The sequence below is a fragment of the Chenopodium album genome, chromosome 25 (genome assembly GCF_948465745.1).
Source record: "Chenopodium album chromosome 25, dcCheAlbu1.1, whole genome shotgun sequence".
Taxonomy (NCBI): domain Eukaryota; kingdom Viridiplantae; phylum Streptophyta; class Magnoliopsida; order Caryophyllales; family Amaranthaceae; genus Chenopodium; species Chenopodium album.
Genome location: NC_137858.1, coordinates 15477620 through 15501499, shown reverse-complemented (window position 1 = coordinate 15501499; position 23880 = coordinate 15477620). Strand labels below are relative to the sequence as shown.

The 23880-nt window shown below is 34.8% G+C and overlaps 2 protein-coding genes across 2 annotated transcripts; both read left to right on the top strand.

The window, feature by feature from the left end:
* The first annotated feature begins 400 nt into the window (after window positions 1-400).
* Window positions 401-17606, top strand: LOC145613469 (pre-mRNA-processing protein 40A-like). Its single transcript, XM_081668578.1, has 28 exons — window positions 401-534; window positions 1202-1268; window positions 1349-1681; window positions 1783-1932; window positions 4161-4234; window positions 4483-4552; window positions 5507-5559; window positions 5678-5735; window positions 5821-6173; window positions 9562-9634; window positions 9793-9882; window positions 9994-10062; window positions 10142-10219; window positions 10371-10457; window positions 10582-10616; window positions 10709-10814; window positions 11675-11755; window positions 11838-11930; window positions 11999-12052; window positions 12256-12372; window positions 12465-12563; window positions 13432-13479; window positions 13598-13690; window positions 15273-15380; window positions 15455-15519; window positions 15612-15714; window positions 16754-17128; window positions 17226-17606. Exons 2-28 carry the CDS (start codon window positions 1227-1229, stop codon window positions 17361-17363), a joined length of 3045 nt encoding a protein of 1014 aa, XP_081524704.1. The 5' UTR covers window positions 401-534; window positions 1202-1226; the 3' UTR covers window positions 17364-17606.
* Window positions 17607-19086: 1480 nt separating this feature from the next.
* On the top strand, window positions 19087-22277 carry LOC145615403 (uncharacterized). Its single transcript, XM_081670477.1, has 2 exons — window positions 19087-19225; window positions 22047-22277. The coding sequence occupies exons 1-2, from the start codon at window positions 19130-19132 to the stop codon at window positions 22179-22181; spliced, it is 231 nt and encodes a 76-aa protein (XP_081526603.1). The 5' UTR covers window positions 19087-19129; the 3' UTR covers window positions 22182-22277.
* The last annotated feature ends 1603 nt before the right edge of the window (window positions 22278-23880 follow it).

The window sequence follows — 23880 nt, the reverse complement described above, 5'->3', positions numbered from 1 at the left end:
AAGATAAATTAATGATAATTAATGGTCAAAGCTTTAAAAAACTTGACCCATTTATTGACAATGAGGCAATAAAAAGTGATGGAAGGAGTTAAAAAACCAAAGAGAATACACTTAGAGAGCATTAAAAAAAAAAACATACTCCGTACTCCGTAGTTTAAGATTTTAAGAGGTTTAATAATTAAAACTTAAATTTGCCGATTGCAGCCGTTTAAAGTTTGTTTTTTTATAAATTGCAGCCATTTAAAAGTAATTGTAAATTGTATTTCAAAAGTTTTTATAAATTGTAAATTGCAACCTAATTCAACTTTTTCTATCGGTTTGAAAATGAGAATGAATTTAGATCGTGGATATTACTTAACATTTTATACGTGTCAGGTGTCATGTATCATCTCTCATATGTTATTTATTTTTTTCCCCTTCTGAAGCGTTTTTCACTTTTACGCTGCACCCCTCTCCCTTCCATTAAACCGTACTCCGACTTCTCCATTGAAGTGGCTTCCGAGCTTTTTCTCCGCCATTGAAGCGCCTTCCGAGGTAAGACATTTTCTTTAATCGTCGATTTTAAATTTAACAATCTAGGGTTTCGTTTCATACTTTCGTTAATTTAATTGTCGGCAATTGTTAATTTAGGGTTCTTCTAAGTTGGATTGTTGAGCTTTTGGTTATGATTACTGAAGTTATCAATGATTAGAACGAGCGATTCTGTTGCTAGAATTTTTGCTATGTGCAGTTTACGTTGATTATCTTAAGCTAGATGAATTTTATGTGATTTTTCGAGCTTAATTTGATAGTTGAGTCAATTGTGGTTGCTAATGCGTTGCAATTTTCGAGCCTAATTGAGTCCATGAATCTAGCCTAAATTGTTTAATGCTGTTGGAGCTCGAGCGTGCTTGGGTTTTAAGCTCGTCGTGCTTCGATAGTTCGATAGCTTGCCTATATTCTATTGAGCTTGAGCCGAACCCGAGTATGTTGGCCCTAGTTGAGTGTCTCTATTGCCCGTGCTGCATGATTGTGGCTTCTGGGATCACTATTGCACTATTGCACTATTGCTTGTCTATTTTAGTAGCATTCTTTCAGTTAATCCCTTGATCTTCGTTGCAATTAGTTAGGTTTATGTTGGTTTTAGTTTCAGATGCACTTATCTGAGATGTTCAGTGCGTAGTTTATGTTAGATTGATTTAATATTCGCTTGTTGAAACAGCTTCAGCCCCCGTCTGATTGCTTCTATGGGCACTGCACAAAACTATGGCCCTCCTATGTCTACACAGGTAGATTGTTGTCATATTTTGAGGTTTATTATTATGGTGGGAATTGCTTGGATTTTGCTCATATGTAATTGCTATTGCAGTATCGTCCTGCAGTCCCGGGGCAGCAAGGGCAGCCATATTTACCGGGGTCTACGCAACAGTTTCTAGCACCTGGACAGAATATGCCTTCTGGTCCAAATCAACCTATGCAGTTTTCTCAACCCATGCAGTACTCTCAACCAATGCAGCAGTTACCACATAGACCTGGAATGCCTGGTGGCCCTATGTCATCACAAGGTATGAATATGCCATATGGTCAACCAAACAGGCCTATGAATTTGGGTGCGCAGCAGAATCAGCATTCTGCACCGCCTTTTGGCAATCACGCCTCTGGTGTAGGTGGCATGGGAGCTCCTTTTTCGTTGTCATATACAGTAAGATAGTTTTTTTAAAACAGTCTTATGTTATGCAATATATGTCATATTATTTACTGTTTAAAAGTACTGGCTAAAATAGTTGATTCACCTCTTCACAGTTTCAACCGGTATCCCATTTGTCAGCACCTGCAGCACCAGCACCAGTTGGCAGTCAACCATGGTTATCATCTGGAAGTCAAAGCTCTGTGCCTTTTGTACCGGTTCCACAAACTGCAGACCAGTCTTCAGTTTCTGCTCCTGCTGTTCCTGTGAGTTTATACAATTAGAAGTGAAATCTTGCTTTCTTACTGATGCTTTTCCAAATATTAAAACTTATCCAAAGTTTTTATTTATTTATTTTATTTCTAAATTTTTCCATAGAAGGGTTGAAATTATAAGAGCAAATTAAGAAAAGGAGAGAAGGGATCACTTTCTTTCACTGTATATATTAAAGTCTGATATTCAAAATGAGTCATTTTAAGATGGGGTAAAGGCCATGAAATATGGGACTTGAGGCTTAGATGGTTTGGGGTAGTCAAGGAACCTAATATGAGGGTTAGATGGTTTGAGGTATTTCAAGCTTGAACGAGCTTTTAAAAACCTTGTTAAAAGAATTTGGCTTGTTCAAGCTTTGTTCATGAATGTGCTTGATTGCATTTCGAGTTTAAGCTTGATCTTGAACGTGCTTTAATCAAGATTGACTAAATAAACAAACCCTTTTTATCATTAAAATTGCTTCTTTTCTAGATTTAATGTATCTTCTTAATTTAATACAAGATGCTTTCTTTCTTTTTCTATAAAAAGGTAATGGTGGAGTTTTCATGCCTACATCCGATGAAATAATTTGTTATTTTTACAATATATATGATTTAAAAGATTTGTAAATATACTAAAGTAGTTTTAGGATACTCCCTCCATTTTGTAATAATCGCAACACTTTTCTTTTACATCCGTTTCATAATAATTGCAGCACTTCCTAATTTAGTTAGGGTCCACTACTATTTTATTATTTCTCTCTCCCACTAGCCCCACTTGCAATAATGTTATATTATTTCTCTCTCCTGTTAACTCCACTTATACTACTTGTCAAATTATTTTACCAATTTTTATCTTCAAATTTTCCATTACTATCAATTAATTTACACAAATCCTTTATCTCCAAAATTAATTCACTCTTATCAATTCTTATTTTTAATAGAAATTATTCAATGATGTAATTGATTAAATCGAGTTTATATCCCAAAATATTCTTGTACATGCAATTACCAACTTTTCCATTTTTACAAAATAAAAAAATAAATCTTTATATAATCAAAATTCAAATTTACAATTTGTTTTGCAAGTATTGCGACCCTAATAATTGGAAAACCCTCACAAAATGGAGGGCCTCATTTTTTAGAAGCTGCACAGGGCCCCTTACACATTGCGTCATTGTAGGCACAACAAGTAGTTTGTTATGTTTCAGCTCATTTACACCCTTTACTTTTTTGCACCTTCTCCACCACCTTCCTTAAGCACCACCTCCCTTCACTCTTCATCTTCCAAATTGTTGGCATCTTTTCCCTCTTTCTCCGTCATACTCCCTCCGATGTTCTTCTCGTTTTCGATTAGGAAGGTTCAAAAAGTTCTCGTTTTGTGAGCGCGAAAATTTAAAATCAATTTCTCTTTTCCATGAAATTTTTGAAACAAGTTTTAATCATCATTCTTTTCCCCCAATTGCCACACCAATTACCTTGTCCCCCCACCCCCCTTTATTTTATCAACAGTGGGACTATTTAATGTTAAAAGTAGACTCTCCATATTTTAATTGTTTCTCCCTCATTAAGATTCACTTGTCTTAATTTGCTCCCTGATTTCAATGGGAACAAATTGGATTAGAGGGAGTATATGCCCATTAATCACTGTACCTCACAAAGACCAAGGATATCCTCAAGTCATCACTTCCTTGATAAATCCAATCTTTTAAAAAAGCATCCACATTCTTGTTATTGTACATGCAAAACTCTTTTTTTTTTTTTCAAATTTTCTTTTTTTAAAAAAAGAAAAAAGAGGATTAGCTTTATTTTGTTTTGGATTGATGAGGTTCAAATTGTTGAATTGGGTTCCCAATTAGCTGCAGTGTTTGATTCTGTTGTTTGTGATGATGTTTGAGGTTGTTGGAGCTTTACATTTTGAATTAGTTAATTAGATGGGGGAATCAGGATGAGGATCACCTCCATCTCTGGCTTAATCTAAATCTCAACACCATCCGTCTTCTAAATCTACCGAATGATATATGTTCTTGTATACCAGAGTGTGTGTGCATGAATGCCACCTGAGCCCTTTCCCAATTACTTTAAAGCAGATCATTATATTAGGACTGTTTACGATAGAAAGTGAGACAGTGTTACTACATAAGAATATAGCTCTAATGATCCTACTCTTACTTTTTGTTGTCATTGTATAATTTGCTATAAGTTTGCATATGATTAAACTTTTCTGTAACCATTGATGTAAGGCTGTCAACCCTTCGGATACAAGTCAACAGCCTTCTTCCGATTGGCAAGAGCACAACACTTCTGATGGAAGAAGGTATGCATATGTTCTGCCTTATCATTTATTAATTTTGCTGTCTATTTTTGGTGTATTTATGTGTATGATTCTGCTGAGTACATAATACATCTATATAGATTGTGTTAGTCAGCATTCATTGATATGCAAGGCTGTTGCCTGTGTTTTCTTCTTTCCTTTTATATTCAGGGGGTTAAAAGAAAGACTAAACCTTTGTGTATGGTTTCCTCCATTTCGTTAATTGCAGTTTATCCTATCCTCTTGAGCAGGTATTATTATAACAAGAAAACTAAGCAGTCTAGCTGGGAGAAGCCATTAGAGTTGATGACTCCAACAGAGGTTAGTCATTTTCATCCTAGCAGATGTGTGTTTTAATTGCTTTGTCTTGAGTTAATCAGCGGGAATTATGCATTTTTTTGCTTATTATTTGCTGAGCATGTTCCTGTTCATGATTGTTGGCAAACTATATCTTCAATGAAAGGAATACTTAAGTTGGACAAAATTTTTTTATTCCAATTTTCCTTTTGTTTGCATGTTGCACTGGTTTGTAGATGTCATGGCAAGTCAGGAGACTACTCTAAATGCTCATCTTGACGGCGGATTCACTTTTGCAAGGCAGGCAATGATTTGCTATCTACATTTATTTTCTTAGATAGGAATAACTTTTCTTTTCTGCTCATTTCATGTTGATTTTTTTTCCCCTTATGTTGTTTGAAAATTGATTCTCTTTCTGCCCACAATTGACCTTCCCATTATAAATAAAAGTTCATTATCCCTTCAAACAACAGCTGAGCTTCTTATAAAATTTTATATTTTAATAAGTGGCTACATCACCTTTTAATAAAAATCAAGTATCTTGATTTTTTTTTTGTGCAAAGCTGTTTTCGGTTATGCTAGTTCCTATAAGCTGATTAATTATGTATTTGTATTGCTGTTTGTTAACTTAAAAGGTTTTAATTTTGACATTTGGCCAGCTCCGTATAGTTATTGCATGTACTTGTGTTTTCACATCATCTGTTTTGATCCATGGTGGTTCTGCAGAACACCACATCACTATATCAACGCTGACACTGTATTTTCATATATGAGAAGCAACAAGCTCTGTCCACTTGCTTTAAATATTATCTGAATCAGAAAGTGTCACTGTCAATAATTTCTTCAATTTGGTTCTTGCTTTTAGTATCTAGTTTTAGACTTTACTCCCTTTTTTTATATTTCTCTGTGTGTTTGACATTCTGAAGCGGTTCTAATGTTGTATTTTTTCTTGAATCTAATAAATTTCATTTTTCACAGAGAGCTGATGCGTCAACTGTGTGGAAGGAGTTCACTACACCAGAAGGGAAGAAGTATGTTCAATATTTGATTTGATATTATTTATGAGTAGCTGGTTGGTTAAATTAACCTGCTGTTGCATTGTAAATTTGTTGCTGTGTTGGCTCACGATTTGTATGCACTGCTTACTAGGTATTACTATAACAAGGTTACAAAGGAATCAAAATGGACTATACCAGAAGATTTGAAGGTATATTAAATGTCTTTGGAGAATTGATATAGTACTTGCTGGCCTCTGGTTTATATTCTTATTATTTAGGTTATGGGTTTTGCAGTTGGCTCGTGAGCAAGCTGAAAAAGAATTTAGTCAGGGAGATGCTGGGCTGATATCTCAACCCGTGGCAACTGTAAGTCTGACTTCTGAGGAAGCATCTCCAGCTGCTCCAGTTTTGGCCAGCTCCAGTGGCTTATTATCTGCTTCTGGTGTAAGTTCGAATCCATTAAGTTTTCCACCAGCTGTCAACCCATTACCTGTAGTTAATGTTGCGTCATCAGAACCCTCTGTGGAGCATTCCGTTGCTCCATCCAGCTTGGCAGTTACAAATCCTCCTGCAGTGACTCCTCTATCTGCTTCTATTTCTGGAGATGCTGTTCTTCCTGCTGCCTTGAATGCATCCTCTGTAACAGTGTATGCACTTATACTCATGATCTTGTTTTAGTCTTGCTTTTCTTGGTCTCATTTATGCCATTTATTTCTATTTATGGGGTCAGATCTAAATCTGATTTTTGGTGTGAATTTGTGATAGTAGTATGAATGAGAAAGTCAATTAAAAATTGTATTGGTTGTTGCTGTGTTTATGTTATAATGATATTTAAAAAATGGGCTGCTACATTATCCATCTTAGAAGAGATAGAGAGCTGCTGAAATCTTAATACAGAAGGAATGTGCAGATACTAACCTAGCTTTCATTCTTGGAAAAATTCACATGATTAATCCCAACTATTGGTGGTCTTCCCATATCAATCCCAACTGTGGGGAACCGGTTGCCTTTCAAAAATGATCCTTAAGCAGGTATTTTTTTTTTTTTTTATTTTTTTTTTTATCAACAAATAACTCTCTCCTTTCCTTGCCCGGCTCCTCTACCACCAGTCCACTCCACCCCTGCTCCCTCCCAGCAACCACCAACCACCTGCGTGCAATAATAAGGCTCTAGGCTCTATCTTTCTGATCCAACTACTAAAATCTTTTCGGCGCCCATAAAATCATATCTGGCTCGTGTTCAAGGCAATGAAACAACATGTTTCGCATTATTACTAGATAGTCCTTTTTCTCATGAACTGACAGAAAACTCCATGTGCCTTATGAAACAATTTGGGGCAACAATTGGACTCTTAAAAAATACTTCCGAAAGGAAAATTCAATTTGCTATCAAGGATACTGCAGTTCCAATCAAATGCTTAGGATAATATAAATCCCAGTCTTTAATAGAAGTTCAAGATTTTTAAATCTTCTTAACCACTCCATTGCACTCTCGTTCTGTCCTACTTAAATCACCCCTGATTATTCTCTCTTCTTTTCATTCAAAATCAATGAATAAGCAACAATCAACAACTATCATCAACCATCTAAGCTGAGCACCTCTGTAAGCAACCTCGTGGCACCACCACCCTCTACTTTGCTGCTTGCGACCAAAACCAGCCCTGTGCTACCCCCACTTGGCTGGTTTGTTCTACTTACTTTTTTTTGGATAAACTAAGGCTGATTTTTTAAAAGAAAATAATAAAAAGCTTATTTGCTAATCACGATATGCCACCTAGCCCATGTGACCCGTTAAAACGGTTAACACAGTTCACCAGATCATTTCTGGAAGGCACCCTATGTCCGTATGTTACTTGGATTTGGCTACCCATGTCCGACACGGGTATGTGTCCAAGCGTCCGACTCAGCTATATTGTGAAAAAAAATCTATGATTTTGAACTAAAAATGAAGTGTCCGGGTGTCATACCCATGTCCGAGTGTCGAGGGTCCGACATGGGTACGCGAGGTGAAATGAAGAGTCCGAGTAACATATTAGGCATCTAGTTGAGATTATTCCAGTATAACCCATAGTTGGGGATTAAAATGGGAAGACCACAGATAGTTGGGATTAATCATGTGAGTTTTTTCTTTTTTATTTTGCGAGTCTACTACTTAATTAATCACCTTGGATCCATGTCCAACCATCATCTGGCCCAATGTTCTATAGTTAATATTTCTCATTCTTGCTGAACAGAGGCTAAATCATTAGTCAAGATAATGTTACCAAGAGAATAACTTCTGATCTGTCTATCCAAAGAAAGAGTCATGTCCATCCTAAGTAACTGCAATCTGGAGAGCAAACTCTTTGCTAAAAAGATAGCCTTTTATGTTTTAAGTCAATTTATGTTTAAGTCGATTTCCACAATGCTAAAAAGATTGCCTTTTATATTTAAGTCAATTTCCACTGAAGGAACCAATTTTTAGCGCATGATATATCTGCTAGACCTGCAGCAGACTTGGTACTATTAATGAGGCCTCATTGCTATCTTCACCCATTTTCTGCAGAAGGGAGCCTAGTGACACTGGTGTAGATTTTGCGTATAGGTTTAAGAGTACTCTCACTCATGGGCATTTTTTTTGCCCATGAGGAGATTTTAATGAAAACAATGAAATTTTGGCTTCCCACTCATGAGCATTAGAAAAAATGCCCATAGCAATGGCAAAAATTAATTGCTACAGCAGTGTGGGCCATGGTACCAAATCAGCAAAAAAATAAAAGAAAATAAATAAATAATGTGATGATAGTAATACTTTAGGAGAGAGAAAAAATAGGAGAGAGAGTGGTGTGGGTTTTTTCTTAGCCCATGAATGTGTGAGAAGTTGTAGAAAAAAATGCCCATAAGAAAAAGTGGAAAAGAGGAGTGAGAAAGTGGGTAGAGAGATAATGGCATTTTTTTTATTTGCCCATGAATGAGAGTGGTCTAAGAGTGATGATGGATGATTTTATAAAATCTAGACAAGCACACAATTATATTAGCATAGTTGGGGGGTAAATCTCCAATGTGATACACTGCTTTAATCCTTTTAAGCCAAAAATTTAATGAGAATAGGATGAGCTAAGCCAAGTTGTTAAATGTTAATGAATTGTTTTGGCTTATGAGGTTTTGTCGTAAATCCCAAGTGGAGAAGGTGTCTGAGATAGAAGGTTGTTTACATACTTCAGTGGCCTTTGGGCTTTACCTAAAAATGCAGAAGGGTCTCAGTTTCATTGGGGCTGGACCAGCAAGAGGGACTAATGATGCTGTTGCAGGCCTTCTAGGGATTTCCACAACAAAAAGAAAAGGGAGAGAGTCCACTAGGCTATCAAGTGGTACTATACTACTATGTACTAGTTTAATGGTGTCTTCATTTCATCGTAATCAACGAGGAAAGTTTGGTGAAATACTTACCATAAGTAGTGCTTCTTTGATGATCTTGTGGCTATGGTCAGGGACTCAGGGTTTTCATCCAGCCTGTCATGCTTTGTCAAGGGGGCCAAGGGATTTCTTTAGCCCAATTTGATAATTTTATCTTGGAGAATTAGTGCACTGAGATTGTGAGAACATGCCTTTTTGGAGTTGAAATCACCTTTTCTAATTAAAACTGTAGAAGGGGGTATCTAAATTTTGCTCAGACTCTTGTACCCTTGTCTGACATACGTATGAATTTCCATGCTTTTGGTAAAAATGAAGGGTTGAAGTGTCTTACCAATGTCCGAGGATCCGACATGGGTATTTGAGATGAAAGTAATAGTCTGAATGACATAGGGGTGTCCTAATAGCCTAGTAGTGAGGTGTAAGGCATACACTTTGGGTCTTAATTATAACAATTTTAGGGGGATGGATGAATAAAGAAGAAGAGTTTGACATTTAGCTTTTCAAAATATTTGTAACGTCTGAATAATATTTACTTTTGATTTCTTTAATATCAATTCAAACAAATGGTCAAATGAAGGGCTAGATCCAATCCAATTATCTCCTAATGGTACTAAACTTCTAACTATAACTTTCTTTACAGGAGTGCTTCAGACAGAGTATCCTCTCAGGAAATTTCAACCTCGACAGATGGAGGTTCTATGCATGATCTTCAGGTATGGGTAGGCCTGATATATGTTGTAATAGATGATGATATTTATCTGACTTGCATTGTGCTGTAGTAAATTCTTTATGCATTCATGCTGACCAAATGATGCCGACAAAAATGTTTTTCTTAGTATGAGGCTTTATTGAATTTTTGCATAAATACCAGGAAGCACGGAAAGGGATGGCAGCTGCAGGCAAAGTTGATATGAGTGAGAAACCAACCAATGATGAGCCTTTGGTTTTTGCCAACAAGCAGGTATTCAGCAGTCAGATGACATGGTCAAGCATGTTGTGTCAGTATTTTGAGTTTCTCTCTTTATTTATGTTTGATTACGTGTTTACATTGACTTATCCTCTCTCTTCTTAGGAAGCAAAAAATGCATTTAAGTCGCTTCTTGAGTCTGCAAATGTTCAGTCTGACTGGTCCTGGGATCAGGTATTGTACTTGGAGAAGTGGCTTAAAGTCTATCAAATTACCCTGCCAATGGTTTAATTTTATTTAAATCTGTTTTTAGGCTATGAGGGTGATAGTCAATGACAAGAGGTATGGTGCTTTGAAGACATTAGGAGAGCGGAAGCAAGCTTTTAACGAGGTAGTAATACATTGATGATGCTTTTCTAGTCCCTCCAGATAATTTATTGTTATCTTTAGGCTATTTTTCTGCTAATTCATTGACTTTTGTACTTAGAAGACTATAAATAATATTAGCATTACAAGTTTCTTTACAAGTTTCTTTGTTCTAGTATCTGGGACAGCGAAAGAAACAGGAGGCTGAGGAGCGACGCTTGAGGCAAAAGAAAGCAAAGGAAGAGTTTACAAAAATGTTGGAAGTATGCTGTTTTCTTTCAATGCTTTTGCCTCTAATTCTATCTTGTTTATTTATTTTATAAATTTGTTTGTTGTGGTGGGGGAATGGCTGTGATTTTGATTATATCTTTTCATTTTTCTTTAAAGGAGTCAGAGGTACTGACATCATCTATGAAATGGAGGTATGTGTTTTATGGCATTACAACTTACTTCTTCGTCTTGGTTGATTGCTTCTTCTCTGTTCAATTGTTCTGATTAATATTGATGTTTTCAGTAAAGCTATTACCATGTTTGAAGATGATGAACGTTTCAAAGCTGTTGAAAAGCCCAAAGATCGGCAGGAACTTTTTGAAAATTATTTGGTGGAACTCCAAAAAAAAGTAAGTGTTGGCTTTTAATAACATCTTGCACAGGATAAAAGTGATTAAAAATTGACTATCACTAATTGTAATGGAGAATGGATAATATGTACCCCTAATACACTCCACATCTTGAAGTAGATAGTTAATTTTGTGCATTGTGCAGCCTTCAGAAGAGTTTTTTTGTTTTCCTTAATTTTGTCTCTGGTTGTAGCAGTCAGTTTCTATGTGAGTGATGTGGCACTTTATTAAGCTAGAGGGGGAGGGAGTTGAGAACAGTGTATTTAGCTCCCCCCATTGACGATGTACTTCCTCTGTTTCCTCAAAACTTGTAACAATTTGTCTTGCACATTTGCCAATTCCGAACTTCAACCATTTATATCTTTAATTATGTTAGTCAAAATTATTAAGCTATCTTCCATTTCTTGTTTATCAGTAAAAATTTGGTCAGAGTTCGTATCTGAATAGTGCTAAATCCAAATGTATTATTATAAAGAATCAAGGGAAGTATAATACAGTTAACTGCCGTGACTTTTCAAATTTCTGCAAAGTACTGTAGTAAAGAGGCCCCTTTAAGTATCAAAAGGCCTGGATTTGTTTAAATCAAGTCTTTCAAACAGCAAATTTGCTTCTGGGTTTTTGAACGAACTGTAAGTGGTTTTCACAATATGAAAAGACTGGTGTCTTGAACCAACTTTCGCACTTTCTCTCTTTGTGATTTAGATGTTCAAGAACTGAGCACGTTAATGAGTCAATATCCTGAAAATCTTGTACTTTTATTCTACTCTTATGTTTTTAGCTATTCATTTTTTGTTATAGTATGAATTATCAAGTATACCACCCCCTTGTTTAGTGTATGCTTCTTGTGCTGAGTTTTTCAGGAAAAGGAGAAGGCTGATGAAGAGTATAGGCGGAATAGAGAAGACTACTGGAAGTATCTGGAATCTTGTGACTTTATTGAGGTGCATAATTATAGTTCTTGATTTGATAGTTTAGTTTTACAGAGCATATCAACTTGGTTTATGAGGTTATTTTGGATGGCAGGCAAACAGTCTATGGAGAAAAGTTCAGGACCGCTTGGAGGATGATGAGAGATGTTCACGCCTTGAAAAGATTGACCGCTTAGAAATATTCCAGGTTTGTAGCATATCTTATTATCTGCTTATTTTCAATGGAACTTCTTGTTTAATTGTGGTCTTTTGCAGGATTACATTCGTTACTTGGAGAAGGAAGAAGAGGAGCAGAAGAAGCTTCAGAAGGTTTGCCTACTTTCTTTTCTCACCCTTGTTTGTGAATTTAAATGTCCATGCATCTTTGTTGTTTATCATCCCTCACATTCTTTTGGAGATCATTTACTTTTTCTGCAGGTCTTTCAATATTTCTTGAATGGCATTGCACTCATACTATTAGCATGTAACTTTGAGTTATTCTCTCTTGTTATTTGTTTATTACAAATTTTCAGGAACAACTGAGGAGAGCAGAACGAAAAAATCGTGATGAATTTCGCAAGATGTTGGAGGATGATGTTGCGGCTGGTGTTCTCACTGCAAAATCAATCTGGCGCGATTATTGTGCTAAAGTTAGTCTTTCCCTTTTTTGATTTTAAATGAATAAGGAATGGTGATTTGTTTAGTACATATGGCTATTGGAATTTATGTTCTTGAATTTCAGGTCAAAGAATCTCCTGCTTATCTTGCTGTGGCACGTAACATATCAGGGTCAACTCCAAAAGATTTGTTCGAGGACGTGGTTGATGAGCTGGAGAACCAGGTACAAATCTAGCATCCATACTTATCCTCTGTTAATGCACTTTTTGTTACACAAGTCTTAACATTATGCAATTTTTGCCTTTGGCAATGGCATTCAGCAGCCAACGAAATATTTTTGACAAGGAGATACTATAATTGTTTAAAGTAAGAATCACAGCAGGAGAACAAGGAGTCCCCATGGGAGTATGGGACATTAGTAATTGTTTTCTGAAATTGGTTCAGTTATATAATTGTTTTGAAAAGCCCTAGCTTCCTTATTCCAAAAGTTTCTATCAAAGTTGCTTTATCCATAATCTATCACTGGAAGCAGCATTCCGTTGAAAATAAAGGCATTACGCTTAAGTCAAATAATCCGCAGCGTGTCTATCTCTGCATATCGCCACTTACTCTGCATATCGCCACTTTATCTTTGCCTTACCAAAACCCACAAATTTAATGTTGCAACCGCCTATATGTCTAAATGGGCAAACCTTTGAAATAAATTACCAGGGATGATTATGAGTCATCTGTCCCTCCCAATTTGACACCTATTATACTTGCTCTATGTCAGGGAAACAGGGAGACAGGCTCAAGTGGAATTCTCTACCACCACTTGCATAAGCCAATTAAAGACTTCATGAACTTGTTAGATTTTCTGTGCTAGAAACGTCTGGCTATTCATTTATTTTTTGTAAATCTAATAAAAAAAAATGAATTCTTGTGTTATAAAATTAGGTTTCCACCTTCATGTGTTGTTTGTGAGCATGTTATCATGTGAACTGGTTATTTGTTGTAATTTAGTGATTGATTATCCTTCCACCCTTTATACACCCCTGTCCAATTGATATATAATTTTCTGATAAGTCTTCTTTCTTTTGCTCTCCTGACAGTATCATGACGACAAAAGTAGAATAAAAGATGCTATGAAGTTGAGCAAGGTAAGATGACATGAATTGTTTTGCTTGCATTTGTATGTTTATTGTCTAGTAGTTGTATGCTCTGTAGACAGGTGATGTTGAAAATAGAATTTTATAGATATTAATTTTTTTATCGCAGATTACTATGACTTCGACATGGACCTTTGAGGAATTTAAGTCATCTATTTCTCCAGAGCTTGGGTCTCCACAGATATCAGATATCAATTTGAAGGTATAATATATGTATATATTTCCTTTTTTTTTTTTTTTTTTGAAGAATTTTTAGATTTGTAGAATAGTCAATAGGATTGTTGAAGATCTCCACCTTGATCAACTTATTGCTTGCTCGATTTATGTCTTCTTAGCTTTTGCAATCGTTAGTGCTATTTATGTATGCTAAGGGCTCTTTGGTTCAAGGTTAGGGAAAGGAATCAAGTAAAGGTAATAAATCAAAACCCATACAATACCTCTTTTGCCTGGTTTGAAGAAAAGGGGTTTCAATTCCTGTTGTTTCACTGGATAAAAATATTTCCGCCTCTAAAAACTAACTGCCCCCTCCTCTCACCATCATCACCGCCAATTTGCCCCCATCACAACCGCCTATATATTTTTTTTTAATTACTGGGTCTACGCCTTATAATTTTCTCTCCTTTTCACCTTTTACTATTATTGAAACTCGACTTCTGTCCTATTATTTTCCACAGCCAATAGCCATCGCCAGTTTACATGTGTAGTATTGTGATTTATGTCTGTTGCGTTTTAATCTGCCTGGAGGTTTAAAATCTGGAACATTGGTGGCCAAATTTGGCCATAATAGTGTCAAATTATGACTCACGAATGCGGTTGCTATTCTCGTGCTGAGATAAATCAGTTGCCATTTATAGGGGCCAGTACCCTCTTTCTCACTTTCTCATTCTTTTCATATTGATGGCTGTGTGCCCTTGATGGCCTAAATGATTTAATTGAGGTTGGTAAGAGGCTCTATGTGGTGGTAGTTGGAGGATAGTGGTGAGGCCGTGAAGGGTGCTGTGTGGTTGTTGGAGGTTCTATCACGGTTCTCAAAGGTTGGAGTAGTTAATGGGTGATCATCATTGTAACGTGCTAAAATATTTGCTTGTAGACTTCTCTTTATGATATTATATGTGTGATCGTCATTGTAACGTACTAAAATATTTTGGATATAGCAATCTGTGTTGCATGGAATTGGCTAGCTACTCTTATTACCATGTTTCCAAAATAATTTTGGCATATCTAGCAGTGAGAAGCTTGGGCAATAAACATTTTGTGGGGAGTCCCAACTTTCTCCAAATCATCAAAAGAAAAAAAAAAAAAGAAAAGAAAGAAAAAGGAAAAGAAAAAAATCATAAGAATCTAAAAATACACATTGTCTTCGGATATTTAGAAGGCGTTAGGCGCTGCTAGAGTATCCTAACCTGCTTGTGTAGAACTAATGTGATTAAAGGGATCGAAGTTTGGAAGGAAAGCATTTTAGTATATTATTTCCTGATTAGTGATACAAAGGTGCCTCATTCACAAAATATATTACCCTTTTTCATCATGAGATGTATAAAGCGGATCACAACTTACCAAATGCTCTTGTTTTTATGTACTCTGGACCTATGTATATATTCTCTCTTATGTGGCTATATCTAGCATATTTGCCAGTATTGCCACTTAAATGTTGGCTTTTGAATATTTGTTTTATAACTTACATCCAATCTCTAGGTGCATATCTATCACAATCTACCTCTAGGAGTCTTTTTGAGAATTAATGCTTTGTTTTGGTGATAATATGATTATCTACTCTTTTGCAGCTGGTTTTTGAAGAGCAGCTTGAGAGGATAAAGGAAAAGGAAGAGAAAGAAGCTAAGAAGCGCCAGCGTCTTCTAGATGATTTTACTGATTTATTGCGGTCTCTTAAGGTACCTCTGAATTCTTATATTGTGATTGACTGCTTTGATGTGACCTTGTACTCATTGGTGTGCTGTTATCATAGGAAGTAACTGTATCTTCTACTTGGGAAGATTCTAGACAACTCTTTGAAGAAAGTGAAGAGTACAGGTATACCTAAGTCACTGATGCTGGTAGGCTTTGTTTCATTTGAGGTTCTGAACATTAAATTTAACTTGCTTTTAAACTATGATATTATCTAGGGAAATTGGGAATGAAACATTGGTGAAGGAGACCTTTGAGGACTATATTGCTTACCTGCAAGAGAAGGCAAGAGAGAAAGAACGAAAGCGTGAGGAAGAAAAGGTATGATATCAACTAAATTGGGATCAATATTAGTCTATTTGTGTGTGTGTGTGCACAATCTGTGAACAAATACTACCTTCGTTGCACATTATTTGCAACGATTTGACATAAAATAGAGAGGGAAAATGTCTACTCGTTGCAAATAATATGTAACGGAGGTGGTATTAAATATTGGTGAAATTTCATTCCATTACATAGCCTGCTATATATTCAATGAGAACTCACTGGTCTAGCCACCTATCTTAGTGAACTATTTGCTTGTTATAAGTACCCAATTTACATCTCCGTAATCACTACTATATAGGGATAGGTATTGGGACTGGGAAGCACCTTATCTTGCTTCTGTTAGCAATTTTTGAAAATATGTGTAGATAATGGGTTGGTTTAGGTTAATATTGGTCTTGACTGTTGGTTCCTAGAGTCTTATGATATTTCAGCAGAGCTTGGCATTATGATGTATAGCCAATTAGCCATGCCATTGATTTCTTACATCAACCTTTAAGGACTTGAGTTTACACCTTAGCTGTTTGTAGCTGTATGTCACCTAATATGAGGTTCTGAGCAATGAATAACCTATTTTATCACCTTGTAAGAGGAAGATAATTCGACTCCAGATCCACATTGTAATACAAATCTGACAAGACTACAAGACTACAAGGTGCTGTTTTTTGTTTTGTTATTATACTAATAAAGTGAGGGCCTGAAATTGGGTACACCATTTAATAAAGATCTAGAAATTTTAAGCCAATATAGTGAGGGCCTGAAATTGGGTACACCATTTTTTTTCTGAGTAAAGTCGGGGGGCATTTGGTTCATCAAAGGGAAAGGTCGATTTTAAAGAAAGGTAAAGGAGATTGGAAAGTAAACTCCCTTTGATATTTAGTGTTGTTTGGTTACTCAAAATATAGTCCTTGGGCAGTCGAAAAAACTTATTTTATTACTATGTATTTATTTTAATCATCTTTTTATAATAACTATAGTTTTTATAAGCATATTGTAGTTTTTAATTTTATCATGTTTAAAACATGAATGGATACAGGTGAAAAAGGAGAAAGAAAGAGAGGAAAAGGAGAAAAGGAAAGAAAAGGAGAAGAAGGATAAAGATAAAGATCGTGACAGAGAAAAGCGAAAAGAGCGCTCTAAGAAAGAGGAGTCAGATGATGAAGCTGTGGATGCAACAGATAGCAATAAGGATGAGAATAGGAAAGAGAAGGATAAAGACAGAGAGAGGAAGCATAGAAAACGGCACCATGATACTACTGATGATGTAAGTTCTGACAGAGAAGACGACAGGGAGAGACGTCACCGAAAGCGGCACCATGATACCACTGATGATGTCAGTTCTGACAGAGATGATAAAGAGGAGCACAAAAAATCCCGTCGACATGGTAGTGTTCGAAAAAAATCTCGAAAGGTATGGCAGTATACAAATTAAAGTCAGTCCAATTAAATAAAAATTTTCTTTAAATTATGGTTATTTATTTAATGTGTGTCTGTAATTTTTTTTACAGCATGAGCACTCGCCTGATTCAGATGGTGAAAGTAGACAGAAAAAGCACAAGAGGGATCACCGGGAAGGTTCTCGGAAAGACGGTGCCCATGATGATCTTGAAGACGGTGAACTTGGTGAGGATGGGGAAATCTCGTAGTCTTCGTAGAGTAATCTATGGGCTTCATCCCCGCACTTTTGTGTTGGTAGAGAAGTTTTGATCTTTTCTCGTATTTGTTCTATGATTACCTTGTTCAACAATAATCTGTTAATTCTCTACTTCTGAGCCACACTATTTTGTGTTGCTGTATAAGTTGCATCGTTTTTCTTGAGAATGCTTACTATGCATATGTTTAGAAATTAGATTATCAAATGAAAGGGTAGTATGTAATTCAGTATTCAATTTTTGACAAAAGCTTCATGAACATTAAATTTTTGAAAGTCAAAGATGGAAGGAAATTACAAGAATAAAAAAGAAACGGATTCACTTTTGCTACAGCCTCCCTTGCACACACCAATGTTGCACATACAAACGACAATGCGTTATGTAGAGTTTGCTTTATTATTATCTCTCTCCTACAAACCCACTTTTTTTTTTTTTTTTTTTTTTTTTTTTTTTTATATTATTATTATTTTATTTATTTTTTTGTTTTTTTGAAACAATCATACAAACCCACTTAAGTCCTGCTTTATTCACCTCAAAAAATAATTTTAGTTCAATGAAATTATTTTTTTAAAGTATAGTAAATTTAATTTTTATCTGTAAAAGTTAGTAACTTAAAAAGAATAAATATAATAGGAAATCTGCACAAATAAGTTTTAATAAGTAAAATTAATTTTAGTTTAATAAAAATAACTAAATAAGGTGAAAAAAAGGGTGTTGGCCTGTTGGTCATGTTTCACAACTTTTTTGTTATTTTATTTTAAATTTTATTATTTCACTCTCTTATTAATTATATTTTTTATTATTAAAACTTCCGTTTATAATCCCTTCCATAAGTTTATGCAATACCTAGTACTGTGAAATGGAGGGAGTAGAAATGTAGCTACAACTTTAGCATTTGTATGAAAATTGTGTGTTACTGAACACGACCAAAAGTATTCACATTCAGACACTATTCTCTCAATTATTATGTAGTAAACCTCAGAGCATAATACTCCGGTGCACCCTCTCCAAAAGAAAATCGTGCTAGGGAAAAGAAACTCTAGATGCGTAAATAACATATGAAGTATATTGAAGAAAAAGAAACACCAACACAAAAAATAACATTCAACTTACTAAAAAATTGCACATAATTTGTATGTAAGGAGGTAGTCAGGTAGTATAAAAAAAAAAAAAAAGAATTTTGAGATTTTTCACTTAATACCATTGCACTTTGGGCTTTTTCATTTGGTACCAATTTATTTTTGGATTCTATTTGGTATCACTATACTTTTAATTAATTCTCTATTGTACCATTCCATCAAATTTGTTATGAATTCTTCGATTTGAGTACCATAAAAATTGCTCGGTTAAGGTATTAAGGGGATATTTTATCCTTTTAGATTCAAATTTGAGGTCGAAATTAGCAACAAAAAAATGCTTTAAAATGCATAGGTTTATGTGTAAAATTGATTTGCTTATTTTGATTTGTTTCACATAAAAAAAATGTTCGATTAAAAATTTAGGGGTCATTGTATCTTTTAAGGATTAAATTTTGAAGTCAAAGTTAGAATAAATGGACCACAAATGCTCTCAAACTAATGTTTTATTTAACGGGATGTTACGGTAGAGATTAAGTCAAAATTGGGTACCAAATGAAAATGCCCACAGTACAACGTTACAAAATGAAAAATCCAAAAAAAAAAACTTATTTTACTGTCTTACTTCGAGTATTAACTACTATATATTGTATTCTGAGCGTGTGAATTCCAAGCAACGCTGAAATGGGGGAAGAACTAGAACATGTGAAACAAACGCCAGATTCTGGAGCTCCTGCTTCATTAACACCTGCTCAATTCCTTTCATGGAAACGCCAAAAGGTTAATATCCGCTTTCAATTTCTTAAATTTCCCACTTTTTCATAATGTTGCTTTCAAACCCTAATTTTGCTCTTGTTGCTGCATAAATTTATTGATAAATTTCATAATTTCGATCTTTATTTCATATTTCGTTGAGGATATTTCCTTTTTTTTTTGTTTTTTTTTTTGTTGTTATAATTAAATTTGGTGTTGCTGTTGTTATTTAATTTATGCTAGAAAATTGAATTTTATAAGAGTGATCTTTAATTTGGTTAAAATTGAGTTATAAATGCAGTAAATTGTTTGTTGATGTAGCATGCTAATTTCTAGAATCAACAAGATTATTATGCAATTGATGATTATCTGGGTTTGTCAATGTGAAGTTTATACATTATCAGCTGTTAGGGTTAGCATTTTAGTTCTAATGAATGAATTGAAGCCGGCTCGTTAGGAAGGAGTTTTTAGCTGAGTTTATATCATTATGAGACCTTGCAACTAGGCTAGATCATCGTTTGTTGAGTGTACTCCTCGAATTCGGTTTTCCCATCTTAGCTGACTTGCTGCCGTGTCAAGTGTTAGTAGTGGAAAGGATTTTTAGTTAAATGGATACTCCCTCTATCTTTAATCAACCGCCTACATTTCTATTTTACAGAATTTGCACATATAGAGCAAAACGATAGCATTTTTACTATGTATATAGTATTCCCTCCGTCTCTTAATACAATGCCTCTTTCTCTTTATTATGTGAGGAATAAATGCTCAAAAGAGGTATTGTATTAAGGGACGGAGGGAGTAACAGACTAACAATATATAGTTGGTTGGAGGCTGTGATGCGCAGGTACGCCACCCTTAAGCTGTTTCCCGTACCAGGGACGGGTACGGTATGGATACATCCCCATGGCGTCCCCTTGAAAATGGGTACGGGAATTCTTTGGGTATGGTTGGGAGCAAATCCGGGGATGTTTGGGCTAGTTTATGACGTCCTCCACCCAAAATCAAGCCCATCTCATAATAAAAAACCCCTCTTTTGCCTTCAATTTGATTCTAGATCTTTTGAACCCTAGAATTGAAGAAGTTCACGGTTTGTACAACCCGTTTTTTTGGAGTTAAAAAATTTTATTTGCCGTATCCCAGTTACCTTATGGGAAGGGTTCGTAGGATGGAGATCATCATTCTTGTAGTGTATGAACTTATGCGGTTAATAAAAGAAGAATAATCTATGTATACACCACTAACTTCCTACTTCCTAGGGCTAGAAGCTGAATGAATGGATAAAAATTTGCCTTTATGAATTCTTATTCCTATGATACATGAGAGCTGTATAATTTGTCCTGTATACACTAAGTCATGATTCTCGTATCTTGAATTCTTGTATTTTGTTCATTAGAGATGGCTTATATACCAACTCCAAGGCAATTGTAAGCAGGATTTTTTTTCCTCTCTCTTTAACCTTTCAGTCTCTGTGCCGCCAAATTTCATCAGGCAATGTTTCTGATAAACAAAGCAACATTTCCTTCACAAAATGGTGTTTCAAACTCCTTTCCCATCCTGTCAGCCATGGTTCGAAAATATAGTTTCGATTGCAATCGCGGGAATGGATTGATGCATTGATTGTGGACCGTGTCATAGTTGTCACATGCATTTGTTTTCAGTGTCTTCTTAAGATTTAATAGTAGTTGTATGCTGTAAGAAAAATCAGAGTAGAATAGTAGAGGGTTCGAGCCATTAGTGGGGAGATATAGGGATTCTTCACTAAATCTCTGAAAGAAGCAGCTTTTACAATGTGGCCCAATCGAAACAATTTAACGTTGGTTTGGCACGATGTTGTCAACTGTTGAGTGCCTGAGTTGCATAGCCGTAAAGTGAACTGTTTGAATGGAAAAGTATTTAAAAATAAAGTCTATTAATTTAGACAAATCAGGCCTCAAGCTTTGTACTTTTTTTATACTGGAATGTTTTTCTGTTTTGAGGTCTGAAGACTTCTGGAGAGATCTTTTTACAACCCATGAAATATCTAGTCCCAAAAAATTATTTATTTGATACAAAAAACATATACCAATATGATTCATGTGGTATTTTTTGGTGAGCATAAGTAGCAAAAACCTCTGCAGTGGCTGCCTGATTTTAGAGATCGCTCCTATTCTTAGACTTTTATCATTTATAAGCAACCAATATTTTTATTATGATTGCGGTTACCCCATTTATTGACCTGTGGGAGGTTGGCCAATATGCAGTATTTGATTAAACTATGGAACTTTATGAAAAGTTGGAAATTGTGTTAGTTGTGAAGGACTGAGTGGTGTACTGATGTTTATTCCTGTAGTCCTCTCAGGTTGATTGATTGATCCTCTCATATAATATTAGCAATCCACTTATGGGATTAAAGCTTTGATTGATTGATCCTCTCTGGTTTTGTTCTTACTCAACTCGTATCGCAGTTTCATCTTGGTCTTAACTATGAAACCGGGGGTGGGGGGTGGTCCTGAAACAAGAATGTGAGGGATGTGTAAAGGACTTTACGAAGAAGAATAAGGTATGATGAAGTAAAGCAAGGAGAAGAGTACCTCGTGCATTTTTCCTAGTGTCTTGTTGTATACTTGTATGTAATATTTTCAGCCTAATGGTCTAGAGTTGCTCTTTTGATATGTTGTGTGTAAGATGGACAAAATGTTCTTTACGGAACAGACTGTTGTATTTGTGGTTTTAGATTTTCAAGTTTATGTTTGTTCAATTTTATGCGTAATTGATAATTTTCGTGTCGATATTTCACATTTTGTGTGTTGTGGATTGCTAATATTATATTAGACCAATATAAGCTAATCTGCTTACCTATATGTTGCAGGATGCTAATGCATCAGCTCAGAGAGCTGAAGCTGCTAGGAAGCGCGAAGAAGATATAAGAGCTGGGGTTGTGCAAATGAACGGCCGAGAGCTTTTCTTGAATGAACCTTGGGTGTTTGATAATAGTCTTTACTGAATGTTTCTGTTATATTACCTTTCATATGTATATGGAGTATTAGATTTTGTGAGAAGGTTTATTTATCTTATTCTTCCTACCAGTAATTTACTTTCAGGACATACTATATAACTTTTTTATGGCATTCCAAGTGAAGAAAAAAATAAAATATATACTGCAATATTTAAACGTACTAGCTAAAATTTGTAAATTGCAATCATTGGAAATTTGGGGAGGACCAGAGGAAGGGGGGAAAATATTACCCCACCTCTGAAAAATATCTACTCCCTCTGTCTCATAATATAGTTAATGTGTTCCTATTTTGGAGAGCCAAAATGTTATTCCTGTTTCTATTTTTTGATAATAGGTAAAGACCTTTATACTTTCACTTTTTTAACTTTATTGATTCTACTTTCTACATTATCATTGAATTTTGCACATACCTTGTATTTTTCTCCACTTTCTCTCTCTAACTTATATCAATAATTGTACTTTTCATTTTTATTAATGTACTTCATCTACTTTCTCCTCTATTTAACCGTGAAAAAACACAAATAAGAATTATATTATGAGACGAATATTTTGGTGATAGGAATAAAACTACTCCCTCATTTGGTAAATTCAAACTCAATTTGGACCTTTTGAGCGCCAAATGACCCCAAAAACTAGAAGTGAACAGTTCTTAGTTGAGGCCCTGATCCATTGAACAACTTTACTACGTCCTCCCCAATTGTTATTATGTGCATCATGGTGCACCTAGGATTAGGTACACCACGATGATAATATGAACATTTAGTAAAAAAAACTATGAACACTTTATAAAAAATGAACATTTAGTATAAAAATATGAATACGGCACAAAAAATGAACATGAACATCAAATTTTATATGTTAAGATTTTATAGCGTAAAGTTCATTTTATATGCACTATGTTCAGTTATATTACAAAACAATTGAGTTATCTGAGCCAGTCTTCTTTCAAAAAATTGATATTCATTATAAAATAGTGTTATGATCATATTTAAAATTTTAATGTTCATTTTCAAATAATAATTGTTCAAATTCAAGTATTATTAGGTTCATATTTATTGATGCTCATTATAAAATAGTGCAATGATTATCATTTAAAAACTCAATGTTTATCATGTTCATATTTTATAAATTCATTTTATCATAAACTATGGTTTAAAACTTTATTTATATAATTGTTAAAAAAAAAGATCATATTAATTCAAGTAAATTTTTGTACTAAACATTCACTTGATATATATTAAAGGTTCATTTTATATATCAAATCCCAATTGTGGTTCATCAATCCTTAACCCAAATTAACTTATGCTTATGTATCGATTTAACTCAAATGTTCATAAAAAACATATACATGATCAGGTATCTAACCTAATATGTTCATAATTACAAAACTTATATAGGTTTTAAAAATAGATAATCGAAAACAAAATAAATTTTCATATGCAAAGAAGCACATGTTCAGATATATAAATTATAATGTACAGAATGCCATTATTTTTTTTTTTATTTTTTTTTTATTTTTTTTATTTTTTTTTTAAATGATTACAAATTAAAGTAAAAGTGTTGATTACAAATTACAGATCTTTGTCCTTCAAAGTAGACATAGTGGGACTCAAGAAGAAGAAGAACTGATTTGAAGAATGAAGGAAGGAGAAAACAGAGATCGAGATGTGTAATCCCCCGTATTTTT

What these genes read in the sequence shown, in the direction of transcription:
- LOC145613469 (XM_081668578.1), top strand. Translation starts at nt 1,227, where the DNA reads ATGGGCACTGCACAAAACTATGGCCCTCCTATGTCTACACAG. An exon ending in GCCCTCCTATGTCTACACAG is followed by an intron (nt 1,269 to 1,348) that starts GTAGATTGTTGT and finishes TTGCTATTGCAG; the next exon opens with TATCGTCCTGCAGTCCCGGG. An exon ending in TTTCTGCTCCTGCTGTTCCT is followed by an intron (nt 1,933 to 4,160) that starts GTGAGTTTATAC and finishes CATTGATGTAAG; the next exon opens with GCTGTCAACCCTTCGGATAC.
- LOC145615403 (XM_081670477.1), top strand. Translation starts at nt 19,130, where the DNA reads ATGGGGGAAGAACTAGAACATGTGAAACAAACGCCAGATTCTGGAGCT. An exon ending in TTTCATGGAAACGCCAAAAG is followed by an intron (nt 19,226 to 22,046) that starts GTTAATATCCGC and finishes TATATGTTGCAG; the next exon opens with GATGCTAATGCATCAGCTCA.